The sequence below is a fragment of the Cygnus atratus genome, chromosome 14 (assembly GCF_013377495.2).
Source record: "Cygnus atratus isolate AKBS03 ecotype Queensland, Australia chromosome 14, CAtr_DNAZoo_HiC_assembly, whole genome shotgun sequence".
Classification (NCBI taxonomy): domain Eukaryota; kingdom Metazoa; phylum Chordata; class Aves; order Anseriformes; family Anatidae; genus Cygnus; species Cygnus atratus.
Window position 1 is genome coordinate 8,843,211 of NC_066375.1, and position 16,349 is coordinate 8,859,559.

General features: G+C 41.9%; 1 protein-coding gene across 1 annotated transcript in view; it reads right to left on the bottom strand.

The window, feature by feature from the left end:
- Nucleotides 1–229: 229 nt before the first annotated feature.
- The window catches only part of RNF145 (ring finger protein 145), a 44,317-nt gene continuing 28,197 nt past the window's right edge, over nucleotides 230–16,349 (bottom strand). The window contains exons 5-11 of the mRNA XM_035559783.2: nucleotides 14,842–15,077; nucleotides 11,234–11,409; nucleotides 7,288–7,428; nucleotides 5,709–5,891; nucleotides 3,684–3,831; nucleotides 2,669–3,025; nucleotides 230–1,504 (exon numbers count right to left, since the gene is read on the bottom strand). Coding sequence (XP_035415676.1) covers nucleotides 1,061–1,504; nucleotides 2,669–3,025; nucleotides 3,684–3,831; nucleotides 5,709–5,891; nucleotides 7,288–7,428; nucleotides 11,234–11,409; nucleotides 14,842–15,077 — 1,685 coding nt within the window. The 3' untranslated portion in view covers nucleotides 230–1,060. The remainder of the gene's footprint in view (nucleotides 1,505–2,668; nucleotides 3,026–3,683; nucleotides 3,832–5,708; nucleotides 5,892–7,287; nucleotides 7,429–11,233; nucleotides 11,410–14,841; nucleotides 15,078–16,349) is intronic.

Below are 16,349 nucleotides of genomic sequence, written 5' to 3' on the forward strand. Positions count from 1 at the left end.
ACTAATTTCTCTTCATATCAAAATTCACATAAAAAAATTGCCTGCCCCCCTACTCCCACCTATTTCCCCACCCTAGTCCCTAGTTCTACTTGAAGCCATGATGAATGTAAAAATTTATTGTATGTATGGACATGTCCTTGTCAAAGAAAAAAGGTGCAAACCTATTAACAACTTTAAAAGTGGCATTTGCGGAGTCTGATCATACACAATAATGTACTCATTCCCAAAGTGCAAATATCGCCAGAGTTTAATACTGTTTTAATTCAGCTGCAAGAATTAAACATTACACAGCACAGTACTGCGAGGCTTCTCTCTGTGCCCTAAAACTCATCCCACTTTCCTCCTGCACGTGGTGGCAGAGGCCAAAGTGTTCATTAGAGCTTTAGTTTACTTCATGCAGCCCAGACTGTGCCATTATTAGCAAAAGTTTCATATACATCAAAATATTGAAGACTCCGTCATAAAAGTCAAGAGTCACTATAGATTACATGAATTCAAATGCAATTGCCCCACCAAGAACACCCAAAGCATACACATGACGTATTAAGAGTGCTTCCATCTTCTAGTACAATCACTGATGTTGTATCTTTGATTTTTTGCTTACGTGCCATAAAAAATTGTCAGAAACCAAAGCTGCACCTCGGTCAGAGACTAGCAAGTCACTGCATTTAACACCTCTCTGGTACCCTGGGACATGGCTGTATTCGATGCCCTCCTCCTGGCCAAAACAAAAGCTAGCGTTTTGTCCATCTGCCTACCACCTCTCACAGATCTCCCGTTCTTCTCATCCCTCACCTACATGTTGAAAACACTCTTCCACTTCAATTTATTTCCAGACATCCTTCCTATGCCCACAGTTCAGAGAGCTTCTGGAGTCATTTTTTACTACATCTCACTGGAATTACCGCTACCAAGCAGCCCACAAAAATCAGCACGGGATATTACATTTTGACCAGCATTAACACCTAAACTTCTTTCACAGATGCGGAAGGACAGGTTTTCTTCTGAGTCAAACTTGAATCTCTGAAATGTGTTTGTTCCTGCGTCGTCCTCTGTCACCTCAGAGCTGGATGCTAACCCTCGGGTCTCGAGCAGGGCACCTCTCTGGGGCTGCCATTAGTTCTGCAGCACAGGCTGCTCCCTGGCTGGCCTCGCACGGGCTTGTGCCCCTGTCCATGCCCCGGGACCCCTCAGTCTCAGCAGAGGCCTCCAGGCTGTCCTGTCCGTCAGCAACCTGTCCGCTGCTCTGGCTAGGGTTGTTGTCTGTGTTTGGCCCATTGTCGTGTTCAACACCAGGGGGCTCGGCTGCATCTCCAGGTCTGGTATTTTGCTCTGCACCAGGATTTGGCTGTTGAACTGGCTCCGGTCCCAGTCCTGGTAGCTGTGAAGGGCTCTTAAGTTGGCAGTGGCACAGAGGGCAGGTTTCTTGCACATACAGCCATTTCTTAAGACAGCCCGCATGAAAAAAATGGCTACATGGTGTGATTACAGCAGTTTTCATATCCTGAAAGACACACAAAGAAGACAGATCATATTATTTGCAGTCCCATTTCTCTCCTCTCACCCTGTATCTGCCTTGCCTCACCTAATGGGAGCAGTAGCCACAGAGCTGGCAGAAGCAGTCCACAGGCAAGTAGGAGGAACGTTTCTTCCTTTGTACTTACAAGCCTCCACATTCAAGTACACACACACCAAATACAGGCCACGGCTGACTGTTTATACTACAGGAATTAGCAATTAGGCTAAAGTCTTGTTTACAAGATATTACTACACTTAAATGAAAAGGTTTTGTAGAATGAGTGTTGCAGGATTAGTTGGCTTAGGAAAATTGTGCAAGTCAAAAACAGCACGCTTGCAGGTATAACATGTACCAAGCAAGTAAGAAATTAAATAACACCTTCTCTCAGATGAGACACATATATTACCTGTCTGGTGTTTTAAACACTGCCATTCATTCTGGCAATAGCAGTTTTACTCCTCAAAGAATTTGCATCAAGTTTGGAGTCAATCCAATTGTACCCTATTAATCCTAGGGTGGTTCTTTCTTTGTCATAACGTAACTACAATTTCTATCCAAGAGAAAGAGACTTTGAAGCTGGAGGTGTGATAAAGATATTACTTTCAGCATTAATTTCTAAGGTCCTTCCTTCTGCTGTCTTATGTTAGATAGACCCTTAACCTTTTGATAATTAGGTTTCTGTTATAAAACTGACATTGTACACGAGTGGAAGTAGCAGTGCCTGCGGAGACTGAGCTGCTTCTAAGGATGAATAACAGATCGGCTACTGAGTACGCATTGTCTTTCAGAATCATCCACTAATGAAGAAAGGGCACACTTGCTATTGCTATTGATACCAGCTCAACCCGAACACAAAAAGTTTTGAAGAAAGTCAAGGGCGGTTTGTTGCGTACAACTGGAGAGAAAAATTAAAGATTGAACATACCCAAATAGTTTTTATACATTAAAAAAAAAAAAAAAAATCAATGCCAGCACTCTAAATCAATTTACATAAAGCAGAAAAATGGGTAATTCAAATAACTTATTAAGCACAAATGTTACTCATTAAACATAATTCAAGTAACTTATTTTACTAGATGCAGATTGAGCTTGACAGACAGTCCGGAGCTATTTAAATTCAAGTCAATCTTTTGACATTTCTATTCCTACCTGGTAGCAGATGGCACAGATATCATTGTGTTGCTCCAGCTGCTCTTTTGTGGCAATGGGCAGTGATTTGATCTTGTTCACTGCATCTCTGCGAAGAAGAAAACTTTTCCACCCCAGCTGGGCCCGCAACCACACGTTGTAATAGGAGTGAATGAAGATGATCACAGAGCCCATCACAGTCCATTCGCCAAAGACAGTTTCTGAGACACCGTATGCCACCACACAGAGAGCGACAAGGAATTCCAGCAGCCGGTACGTGCCATTTACGTAATAAATCACGTCATCCATATTTTCTACTGGTTCTTTTCTGAACTCTTCCACCATAAACAAAACATAAATGAAGAGCGTCCCAAGCACCTGTAACACAACACAAGACCATTAGCTTAACATGCAGTTCTGAATTGGAGCTGAAGTTGTTCAGCACTGTCCATAAAGCTCTGTATATATCATGCTTCTAAATCAGACAGAGGCAGGCAAGCCCCAAAGCTGCAAAACTGTTGCTGAACCTCAAGACAAATAAAAGTCACTTCTTATCACAAAGCATTTGAGCTTTTTCAAAAGTGCTTCCTATTCCAAGTACTTTCCTGAGTTGAAAACATAGTTGAGTTGATTAAACCAAAGTGCTAAGCACCATGAGGGGAGGGAATTAGAAATTAATTATAATAAAGTTATAACAAACACTCATAGTGCAAAACATTTCCTGTGTTTACACTTCTATGTTTTGAGCATCAAGTTACTTCCAAATAACCATAGCTAGACTTTTTTTTTACTGTGGTACTTAAGCCCTCAAAAGCCTCCTAGCTTTACAATTTGAAATAAACTTCCATTCACCTATGCCCTCAGCCCACCCTTAGGAGCTCCTTAGCCACAGATACAAGGAAATTTTACATCATATCTTGTCCTTCTGCCCTTTTGTCATCCTCGTTCTATTCTGATCACGTATTCACCCCCTTCTCGAGAAACAGATCACAGTTAAAGCAGGGATTCACAGTCACTACAGGGCTAATGTTCTTACCTGAAGAGAGGTTAGAATACTGCTGGAGATAATGATCAACAGCCAGAAATCCATGTGGAAAAATTGACAAATCATGTAGGCCATGTACGCGGGGAACACAAGTAAGAACAAACAGAGGCTGACTGCTCGGAAGTGCTTCCACAGACTCCTGCAAACAACACAACACGTTTTTATTTTTTTAAGTCAGATGTGAGTGTCAGAATAAGAAGAGGTTCACTGTTGGACATAGGCATGTTAGATCTTTGCTGAAGGCTTTAACTTTTTGAAAGGAGTTTTTGTTTTACTTGGGCACAAACTCATCCCCAGCATGCATGTCTAGAGCATATATGCTCTGAAAAATTCCCTCACATCTGACCTCTGCTGTTTTCAACACAAATACAAAGATTATGGGCAAATATACAGTAGTTGTTATAATTGGTCAAGATAGAGGTTAGACAAATTAAGTACCTAAGACACTGGATGTCTCAGATAAAAGTCCATTAAACTAAAGGAAACTATTAAATATGCACGTAACTGTTTATACACTTTCCTATATAAATGGGGTTCTTCTAGATTATATATTTATTACAACGATTCTACATCTTTTTGCTAACATACATGGGGCAAAGGTATTTCCTTTCATCGCCAGACTTAGCCCTCCTGCCTTTGGAAGTATATTCCCCAATTTGGAGATCACAAGAAAAGAATCTAGTGGGACTTGAACATTTATCTCTGCCACTTCTTCCTCTGCTCCTCTATCACTTACTTCTTCCTAATCTCCCTCCCAACCTAAACACGCCATCAATCTCTTACACTCACCCCTTTGCAAAAGCTTTCAGAGCATCTCCAAGAATTACTATACTACTCTTATATGTTCTTCAGGTTGTATTTTAACTTCATTTAGCTCTGGCAATGGGGTACAGAGAAAGTGAAAGTACTGGGGGGACAGCAGCAGAAACTGAGTAATTTAATACAATCTGAAGAAACATCAGAATGCTACTGTAAGGTTTGCAATTCTCTGTGGGCGAGGGAGAATGGGAGAGCTGAAGTGGAATTTATCCTGATCCTAGTTAATTTAGAACTGCCTGAAAAATTTGGCAGAAGAGAGTTAAAAATTGCTATCACCACAGGCTGCTTGTTTAAGCTGGGCAGATGGTCATATCCTGGCTCTACTCCTCTTCCCTCTGTCAGTATATTTAAAGTTAACATTGTTGCAGGACACTGGGTACAAGTAGCCTCTAAGCCAAACAAACTCTCTGCACATAAATAAACCTCCTTTTATTTCCTCACTTACAGGCTACAGAAAGGGGAAAAAACACAAGCAATTAACAAAGATGCAAACAGATTAATACAAGAAAACCAGATACCAATAAAGCTCTTTGAAACACAAATTAAACTTAACAACCACCCCACGTGATCAAAACATCTGGTACACTCATACAAGTCTTCCGCCTCTTATTTCTTGCCAGCAAACTCTATCATTTTGGGATCAGTGTCACAAAAAATGGGTTTCCCAATATCTAAGGTCACTCCTCGATAATACATCCCATCTTCAATAGCTGTTCAAGACCACTGCATGAGGGGGAATCCTACCCAACTGCAGAAGAGGTTAAGCAAAACCTGCAGATTCTGCAAATCCACGCAATAGAGCGTGGCGGGGCAAGCACAGGCACTGAAGTCCTGGATTTGCTTAACTGAGACCCACAGGGGGAGTAACCACCACGCAGTGCAGTACTCAAGAGTAGGCAGCCAGCAGCTGCAGATCAGCATGGTCTTGCACAGGCTGGATGGACACACTCTTGAGCAGGAGCAGGTGACCCAAGTCACCCTCATTTGGCAGCATACAACATGCTGAAAAGCATTGCTGTGCGCACTAGAGGGAGCAGGATGGCAAGAGGAAAAACTACAGAATTAACTAGAGATCTACAAAGATAAGATGTGATAGCTTTACAAGCTACTAAAATCCGAATCAGGCTATTAACTACCAGTTTACCGCTTCCTAAAACGGCACTGAATAACTTTCAGTTTAGGAAACCAGTCTCTTACTTGTCTCTTGAGGCTCCCAATGCCAAGACAATGGGATCGGCAATTTCCAGCATAGACTGAAGGATGGATGCCACCACAATGAAAAGAATAATACTGAGCAGGAATGCCCGATGCACAACTTGGAGCTCAATCAAACCCGTTTGCACAGCCAGGATCAGGAGTGTGACTCCTTCAGTCATTCCCCTGCAGATCAACAAAGAAGAGAGAAAAAGAAAAGCATTTTTCTGTGTGTCATTGTTGGTTCAAAAACATATCCAGAAATGCCAGGAAATAAGCTGTTTCTGCCATAACTCTGCATTGCCACTGTTTTTGACTTTTAGTGATGTAACCATTAAAGCTTTAACCAGATAGGAATGTTTTCAGAAACACTGAAGTGCTGGGGCTTAGGAACTACCAAATTTCAGAAGCTTGCTCCTGAATCAGCAGTGTGTAGGTTATACCCATCCGAGCAGACACCACTCCTTGACAGAGTTCCCCCAGTACTGCACTGTCCCAGAGGCAGTCTCAGAGCAGGAACCTGCAGCCTCAGTGCTGCCTACGCAAGTCTGTAGCAGCACTGCTAAGTCTACAGCTGGGTACAGCCAGCCTCTTTCCTAGATTACAATGAAGCCCCTCTCTACCTGGTATGTTTCCCTATCACCACACTCCTGTCTGCCCTTTGATCCTGGGGAAACATCCTCAACTCACGTCCCCACCAACCCCCAAGCTTTAGGAAAATTAGCAGTTTGTTCATTTTCCAGTTTATTCTCTCTGTGCCTATGTTGAATACAGAAGGAAACACTGAATTTCTCCAAACGCAGCTGTCTGTTTCACTTCTTTTTGGTTAGGAAAAACCAGACTGCATTTCATGCCTCCAGACAGCGCATTTCAGCACCACTACTCAAAGCGACCACAGTACAGAGCACCTGGAACCACGCACTTCCCCAGAGGAGGCTTTTATGTAGGTTACTCTTAAGCAAACCCAGTTCATACCCATTCTCACTTCTACATTTTGGAATCCAAAATGTAAAATGTTCTTTTGCATATGGTTTGAACTTTGGCCCTTAGGTACCGGCTGGAATAACTAAAAAACATACACAGGATCCCAACCCCATATTAGAAAAGTTGAGATGAGCATTAGGAAAGAATCGGCTCCTATATTCTGGTTATTTCTCATAGTTCCTTATAGGTGATCCATACAATGTTGTGTTTTAAGACTCTAAGATTAGTCATGTTTCACACATGACTACAGGGTAAATGAGGAAGTGTGAATGTGAAGTGTTTATATTATCCAAGCAAGTGACAATTTTCCAGTGACTCACATTGATTGTCCTTAGTACCTTCATTAAACTCTGTAATTTTAAATCCCAAATAACAGCCCTGCACTTCTCACAAAAACTAACCATCTCCCAAGAAATTCTGTGACAAGCTGCATTTCACCTTGTATCCTTCCAATGCACGTGCAGACTGACATACAAAAAGCCTGTCAAGGATACCCATGAGTTCATAAGTTAAAAAAAAAAGAATAAATACAAGCTGTATCATTTCTGTATAAATACTTTTTTGTCCGTTTAGACCCTAGACGCAACGAGGCACTTACCTGTTCATAGCAGGGTCATTCATGAATGCTCGGTAACCCTGCAAGTAAAACTTGCAGAGAGTCAAAACTCCCAGAGCAACGAAGGAGACTGTGAAGACCAAGCCCAGCAACGAGTATGGAGTGCTACAACATTCTGCAATACTGGGAGGAGAAAGAGGGAAAGAGGCAAAAAGAAAAGAACCATTAATCAAAAGCAATGTAAGGAACTCTCCCCTTGTCCTGTTAATGATGCAAGCTGGTTTTAAAGCACAATTAGACTGGCTTAATGAGAGTTAAAACCTCTACGCCACCATGGAACCCTCCTCTTAGTTTTTTTTGTTTGTTTTCTTTGTGTTTTAACACTTCTTTTTAAGCCAAAACTACAGCACAGCTCCACAGCTAGTAATGCCTTCAGGCTGGAGCTGTGGCCATGCAGTGTGGTCTTCCCCTGTTCCCTCCTGTCCTTCTCCGCTGCTGTGCCACACGGTGGCACTGTCCTGCCTGCATACGGTTTTCACAGCCAGAATGCACTTGGGTTATTTGCTGAAATTTCAGCCAGCTACCAGAACCACAGAGTTAAAGCAGATGGATTCACTAAGGCACTTTCCACACAGACCTGCAATAGTGAAAACAAATGTCAAACTGATAAACACTGTTAGAAGACTGGATTTTTTTTGGTAGCGTTCCCATCAAGTTGAGGTAGGCAACACCTGTCTTTCAAAAAGCTGAGTCAGAAGCAAAACAATGAAGAATGTTCTCCCTCAGCTGGGTTTTTCCTTTCTTTTTCTACAGCTGGAAAGTATCAAAAGATTGAGACTTCAGAATACATTGATGACACTGAGAATAGCTGAGTTACTACAGCTCCCTTACCTTAGGACTGCTCTTGTGCTGATCCTGGCACTGCATTATTCGGAGCAGCCTAAGCCTCGGATGCCTTGGGCACCTGAGGAACAAGGCTGCCAGCACAAGGGGAGCACAGCACAACGTAACACGTGTGCCAACACTCTGTAAAGAACTAGCTGTCAGCCAGGGATTAAACAGCTGAAAATCCTCAGATACATAATCCAACGTAATACACTGGCATCTCCATTCCTTAAAAAAAAAATCTTAGCTTGTCTAACAGGACAGTAGTCTTTTATGAGAGAAATGGTAGTGGTCAAAAATGTGTCACGCTAATTAACCAACTAAGAGTGCACCAGGCTAGCAGTCTGAAAAGACAAGTGTTTTGAGGAAGCATATCCTTCAAAAACAAACAAAGCACAACCAAGAGATATTTACTTTGTCTCTTCTAATGACTACCTGAGCAGGAAAACTCCTTTGAAAGCAATTCACAACTAAATTCTGAAGTGTTTATGTATACTATTGGCAGTGTTTCCAGTAAACCTTCAAATTCAGCCTATTTACTAACCTGAGCAGGGCTGATAAAGCTTTCAAATGTTCCTGCCAGTCAAGGTAGCAAGAAATATAGTATTTAAATAAGCTATTTCTGTAGAATCTTTGAGGAACTCTAATTCAAAATAAGTTATCTTGGCCTTCCAACTGATGTCCAACCTTTCTTTCCTTGTCAGTTATTATAGGATTCTTCTTAAACTTTTTTCCTGATGATCTGCCACCATGCAAGGGTCCCAGAGGAGCCTAAGAGCTCCAAGAGACTCCTGAAGAGCTCTGAGTGTTATATTTACATCTCGAACACAAGTTTACAAATTGTCCTGAAGAGCTGAACTCTTCAACATATCTCAAAAATCACAGCAGTTACATACTCAAGGAAGAGATTTTGAGAGGAACAATAAGGACAATAAATGTACAGAACAGTTTTTAAACAGCAAATCAGCAAGCAAGAGCCCTCCAGTCTGTAAAGAACAGACCTGTTGCCTCTCCCATTTTTACAGAAAAGCTAAGAACCATTTGCTCTTTTCTTTCCCCAATACAAGAATTGGGGTGCACTGAATGAGACTATATGGATTCAAACAACGAAAATGTTGTTTTCGTTATACAGACCAAGCTGAGCTGTGAAACTACTTGTGTAGGTTCTTTCAAACAACACAAGCACACATGGGTTCACAGGCAGACAGCAACAACTGATGGAAGAGAAGTCTTTTGAGGATTACTGAACAGTTATTAACCATACTCAGCTACTGCAGCTTTACTTCTGAAGCCGCATGTGGGATTGGAAGAGTCCTAGGAAGTGTCCAGTTTGTTGAGTTATGGGTGGGTGTCTTTCCAGGCACTCAGTTGTGACCACTGCTGGAAACTGGATCCTGGGCTAGATCAGTATTTGGGCTGACCCAGTACAGCCACTCCGGTGTTCTTGTCAATATCTGACACTGCTACAAAGCACACTCCAACTGCTCTCACCTGAACTCCAGCTACACTATTTTAAGTTGTCAGTACACTCAAAGGGCACAGGTGCAGAAGTCACTCACTTTCATGGAAGAGGATGTCTGTTCCATTTTGGTGAGCAGCCAGCACTACGGTGGCTGTTGTGGCTGAACTGGGAATTTTCATGAACTGTCGTGACCTGGTATTTCAGCTCCCTCCTGAGGAGTGAGAGGCTGTCAGTGGTACTACCCCAGTTTGTGTTTTTAAGGTGACTACACTTGGATTTTTTTTTTTCTACTGTGACAGAACAAACACAAAGACCATTTTCACAGTTTTTCTGTGTTTTTGCAATTGCAGGTAGAACTTCAGAGATCAACCTGTACTTACTCACTCATGGAACAAGCTAACACAAGTCTGCAAGGCAGGCTTCCTGTTTTGCCATAAATAAGAGAAGTCTAACGATTTTGGCACAGGAATAAACTTAGTTACTAGGAAAAGGATAGCTTGCCTCACCTCTGCTAACTGCTAAATGCAGTGCTCTGTTGCAGCAAAATTAAAATTGCAGCAGAGATGAACAAGAGGAACAAACTTCAGACACCCTTAGTTCAGCTGACAATCAGATAACACAGTTGGTGCTTTTACATAATGCAGTATGACAATGTAAGCAATTTTAATAGCACACGCAGTAAGATCTCTGGCTTTTCTCCTTAATGACAATGAATTTTGAGAGCTTAACACTATGACATCATATATGCACGCACAAAGGCAGGCAAAATTAAGCAGCTGGAAAGCCTGATTGGAAAACTGTAGTGATGAGTAAGTTACTCAAGCAAGTTGCTACCCAAACAGCAGAACTAATGAGGTATGGCCTCTAAGGGATATGTCCTGTTACCTGCGTGTTCAGACAACATCCCTTTTCTCCCCATCCCAGTATTACACAATGTAATTTGCCTCACCCACCTTCTCCTGCAATATACCCAGTTCCTCTCTGCCCTACATGCCCCCTCCGTTTTGTATGCGGTAATCATAAAAGTTAGACGAGAGTCAGCACAGGCACGTACAGCCCGGCCAGAATCCCTCAAATGCTGCCTTTCTCTCAGTGATAGCACTGACACACGCCTCTCTCCCTATAGCCAGTTTTTACCAGGCTTTTAGCAAATTGATATTTTTAAGAGATTTATGCCTTTGCCAGATTAACCACTGGGCTCAAAAGTTACTTTAGGAGTTGGTTACTTCAGCTGACTGGATGAACTCGAGAACACGTCCCACAACAGAATGAAGAAGCAAGACATACAGGGATCAGAAAAGAACAACCACAAATAAGGTACTGAACTAAATAACTTCAGCTGAGATATCTCAAACTTAAAAACGATTCGTATACTGAAAACAAACTTCTGGACCAAAGCTCTAATTACAGCTATTCCCTCATCAAAGAAATGTTTTGCTTTCTTTGGGAACTCCCCACAGTTGAACTGAATGGAATCCATGTAGCTTAACAGGGTTTGCACACATGGTTGCTGAGATAAGGACAGGTATTTGCCTGGCACCCAAATTCAATAAAAGCTGATCTACCTATTTAGTCTCTAAAAGAGCACACATTTCAGAACATAGTCAAAACCTAAAAATTATTTGCAGACTAGTAAGTTACCTTGTCAAGAAGAGGAAGAGGAGCCTCTCTCTCGAGGCAGGCTGGTCCCGTGTACTGAAATAGGAATAGATCTGAAGAGCAAACAAGACGAGCCAAAACACCATGAAAAGAACCGGGACCACCAGCTGGTTCCACAAAGACATTCCCAGAGCCAGGAGACCATATACTTCCACCACCTGGACAAGACAAAAACGCAGTTTGTTATTAGTTCGTGTCATCTGTAGTTTGATAACAAAAGGATGTTCACCAATAAACCACAACAAAGGTAGGGTTAATTCACACGGCATTAGCCATCTCAAAGGAGAAGAGGGAAAGCCCAGACTCAGCAGTGACACGCTACCATCTGATCATCTATTTTACTTGAAGTACGAAGTACCTGACTGTGCACCGAACCACCAGAACAGCTGACTGCCCCTTCCTGTGAATAACTGGCTCAGAGCTGCTGACTGCAGCCCTCTCACAGCAAGAGGAACGAGGACACGCGCCTCCGGTCCACGTACAACCCACTCAGACCTTTTGCCCAGCTCAAGTCACAGCGTTGTTGTCTTCTCTATAGCTACTGCCAACTCACCACACATGCTAGATAATGAAGCGAGCCACACCACTTCAGCATAATAAATCTGCTTTGCTGATCCGTTTTAAAGGAAAATATAAAATGTCTGAGGTATTTAGTGTTAAGTACCTCAGAACGAACATGTACCAAACTCCTGACTGCTCCTAATCAACCAAGGGTTTTGAAGTTCACAGTTAAAAGCTATTTCAAAAGACTTTGAAGCTCAATTACATTTTTTGTATTGCAAAGACTAAGTTACAATGCAGTGATTTTCAAGAAGCTGGAGCTTCATATAGCTGGACTTAATATAAAACATCAAAAGGAAATCACTCAACTGCTTTTTCTTTATCGTCTCCTTCCCACAACGATGGAAAATTTGCAATAGCTAGCAAACACATGAAAAAGCCTGTATTTCAACAAAAACGTTAGAGAGTTGTCTACTTAGTCTTTCATGACCAGCATGAGGGATATTAACGTTCACGGGACCTGCTGCAGCATCTGCTGTGGCTGATGGACAAGCAGTATGCTGCTGGCAGGGATACGGTGCCAAGCTCCTGCTTTTAGCTTTGTGCAGACTTGTCAAGGAACTGTGTTTGCCCTCAGGAGACTCCCTTGGCCTCTCCCTTGGCCTGGGACCAATCCAAGCAATCCCACGCAGCTCCTGGCACAGCACTCCATCACATCAGAGACAGGTCAGCTATGCTCATAACGTAGGTTCATAACCATGAGGTATTTCTGGCATCTTCTGCAAGTAGGCAGCCAAGCTCCTAGACCTGCTTTTAAATTATACCGTCAGCTACAGTCTGAAATACACACACACACATGCAAAAAGCTGCTTTGGCCCACCTGGTAAGGCCATCCCCCCGTGGTGCTCCATTCAACAAACACTCCTGGTGTTTAACATCCTAATATTCAGTAAGTTTTGCCACTGATATCAAAACAGCAATCAATTCCAGCCTGCAACAGTAGTGAACTCACCAACACATCACTGAAGACTAACCACCACGCAAAGTTACAGCAATGGAATCACATAGAGGAGAACATTCAACACAAAACAAGACAATATCCTTCTTTGGAATAAACACACTTAACTTCATTTGTAATCCCCTGCAGGCAGTTATACAAACACACACTGAGCCAACATTTTTTTTTCAGCTGTGTTTCAAGACTATATGCGAAGAGCAACAAGCTCTTTAAAAACAAAACTTTTGTTATCCCATTTCACCAATGCAAAACGAAAAACACTTGTACACAACTTTCCATTCCAATACACTCTACAATATGCACTCAAAAAAGCATCATATGACTAATCAGTCTATTATAAATCCAGTGGCACTTTACGAACCCTGTCATTTTCTATGTATTTACAGGGAAGGAAAAAAAACTTATGCCCTCTGCATAAGCAATTGGGAGAAAGAGTATTATCAGCATCCAAAGGCCACACATAAGGAATATTTCTTCCTCACAATTACAATCATGTAAGAGAGCCCAGCAAGATTTGAAATACCAGGAGAGGAGGAAAAAAGGAAAATAAAATCAGAGACAAGCGATCCTAGAGATGAGAAGGCTTGTATAGCAACTGTACTTAGAATACAATTCTGACCCCAAGAAAAAAAGAAACTATTCTCTCCCATAATGTATTTGCAACTAAAATCTCCATATGAAGAAGTGTTCTAAACTTAAGTGTCTAATAAATAACACATACATGACTCAAATCCACATCATATTTTAATTTGACATCAAGAAGCCAAACCGCAAGTGTCCATGCTAATGGAAAATCGAAGAGTTGGTTTTACCCTGTTGTGAGCCTTCAAACTCTATAGAAGAGGAGGAGCATCTATTTCACACCACGTTAGTCAGTGCTCTCTCTTTTAAAGGAAATGGTAAGCATTATTTTTATATTCTCCCTGGAAAACATGGATATTGAAGCCTTGCCAGTCAGCTCCTGAATTTGTTCTTATCAGCAAATCTACAAGCTGGTTATGGGCAAGATCAGACCATGTTAGGTGCTGTACAAGCACAGAAGGATAATCTTGCTCCAAAGACCAATTACACGCAAAATAAATAACTAGACAATAATGATCAAGATGACAGGCTGAGGCCTTGGCACTCCAGACACCTCCTGCTGCCAAGTTTTTGTTTGTGTATGACAGATACGACAGCAACGAAGAGATTTAAAGAGGGCTTTGAAAGAGCTTAGCAAGTTAGTTTTCAGGCTGCTTCTGGAATGAAGAAGCAAGTCAGAAAACCAAAGGCTTGGTCTGAAAAAAATTCAGCAACTGGTGAGAGGAGAACTAACAGGTCAGTCAAAATCCAGTAAGCATCAATCTTTTATACTGAGATATATGGAAGGAGACATTATCTGTATAAAAATAAGATGCGTGTACGTGAGGCATGATGTTTCTCTAACATTAACAAAGCGTCTTTTCAAACAAATATACATTAGATGTCAAAGTGTTAACAAAATGGATACGTGTCAGATCAGTCTTCTCTGTTTCTGGTAACTCAGAGATCCTAGCAATGCTGCTGTTCTAAACCAAATGCTACAGACCTTTCAACCTTTCACATCACAGCCCCAGCCACAGTCAAGATCAGCTTCACTGTTACTCCCAACTGACCACTACAATTACAAATGCTTTTTATACAAAACATATTTCTTAAAATGAACAGCTAATGTAAGTAATGCACAGGTAGTACCTTACTCATTTAATGAGGCACTAATTCCATTCTACCACAATCCTGTCTTTTAGCCCGGATTTCAAGAAGGACTAAGTGAAATCCAAGCAAAGTGGACATGCTCAGCTAGCCAGGAGCATAACTCAGGCTAATGAATTACGCTGAATGCCTGAACTGCTCACCCATATAAATTGTAAGCTAACAAAAATTAAAGAAAGGGGATGCTATGGATAGGAACACATTTGTTTTTCTAAGAAAACATGAGTTAGCACACAAAAACAGATGCACAGGAAATAGTCAAACTACTTATTTTATTACTTCTTTCCTGCAAAAAAAAAGCTCAGGCCAAGGACAATAAAATTGTTACACTCGGTCTTACCTGGACAAGCTCTCTGTATGCAGACTTTGCCAAGTTATAGGGCACCAGAAGATTTGATGCCAGAAAGTAGAGAACTTCCAAACCAGTGAAAATCATGGCAAATTTGTTGATGACGACGATGGTTTCCAACGGGACGAGGCAGAGCCGTGCCAGCAGAGGGAGCATATGAGCAGAGAAGAGCCAGATCTGTTTTGTTTTCATGACGCAGGAGCAGAGCGTACATACCACCAGCTGACCTGAAAACGAGACAGTCTTTTATAATCAAGCTGATTATCCCCTTCAGGAAAAACTTATTTTAATTCGTTATCTTTCCCTAACAGTTATCAACATCCAGCATATTATGACAGCTCTAACTAGGACATATCTGTTATGAAACTGGGGTCCTCTACGTCTTCTGCTGGGTCATAAAACTTATAATTTTCAAACTATATGAAGTGTATGCTTTCACTATATAGATTAGTGAGATGTTAACCCAAAACACGCAGAATCACATTCAGATTAATATGAAGTCCCAGGAGTAAATCATGCTGTGGATGACTTGACAAGTAGCCCCTTTTTTTTTCCATAACATCCGAGCTCAACCTAAATCCCACCAGTATCTTTGTGCACAGCAGAGGCTTTTCTGAAGCCCAGCTATATGACTATTTCATCCTGATCCATGCAAAACAGTAATCAGAGGTCCCAAATGGCTTTTGGAACAACAATATTTATACTGTCAAGCGGAATTACAGGCCAAGAACACTAACAGGAGACAGCCAGGTCAGCAGCTGAGACTTCAATAATTTCATAATGCCCTGGGGCAGTTGCTCAAAATTATCAGTGAAGCTTGCAAGTGACAGATAATTAACAACTGAATTCTCTTTAACAGTTGGTGGGGGCACAAGAATGTCTTTCTCACACACACAGAGATTTGGAGGATGATATTTCTAGAGCAGACCCTTCCTGTATAACTGCTCCCATTACAGTCAGTGGAACCTGTACCCTTTATCTGAGAGGAAGCAGACTGGAGCCAAATTTACATCGTCTGGGTAAGAACATTTCTCACTCAACATTTTGCAGTAAGAGAAATGCTTGTTTCACTGTTTAAAAGCAGAACCTTGTGAACTGACACAGGTGGTGAACATCTGGAAGCCACGCTACATGGTACCAAACCCAAGTGTTTATGGGCTGCTTTGGACCCCCCCCCCCCCCCCCAATAGTCTGTGTTTCACACCTCTTGGCAGAACCAGGAGCTAGCCTTAGCAAAGCACAGCGTAACGAAGCCAAGACCAGAACATCTCTAGGCCTCCGCTAACTCCATGTGCTCACATAACCTTATGGACCTTGTAAGCCCTTCTGGACGCCTTAGGGAGGGAAATTGGGAGAGGAGAAATAGAACCAGCATTTCTCTCATCCTGCCCAACTTCCCCACCCAGTAAAGGCCTTCTGCTTTCAAAATAACTGGAGTCAAACTGAAAGCAAACCTCTAAACTCTACCACTTAAACATACAAAGGTCTTCCTCCTTCAC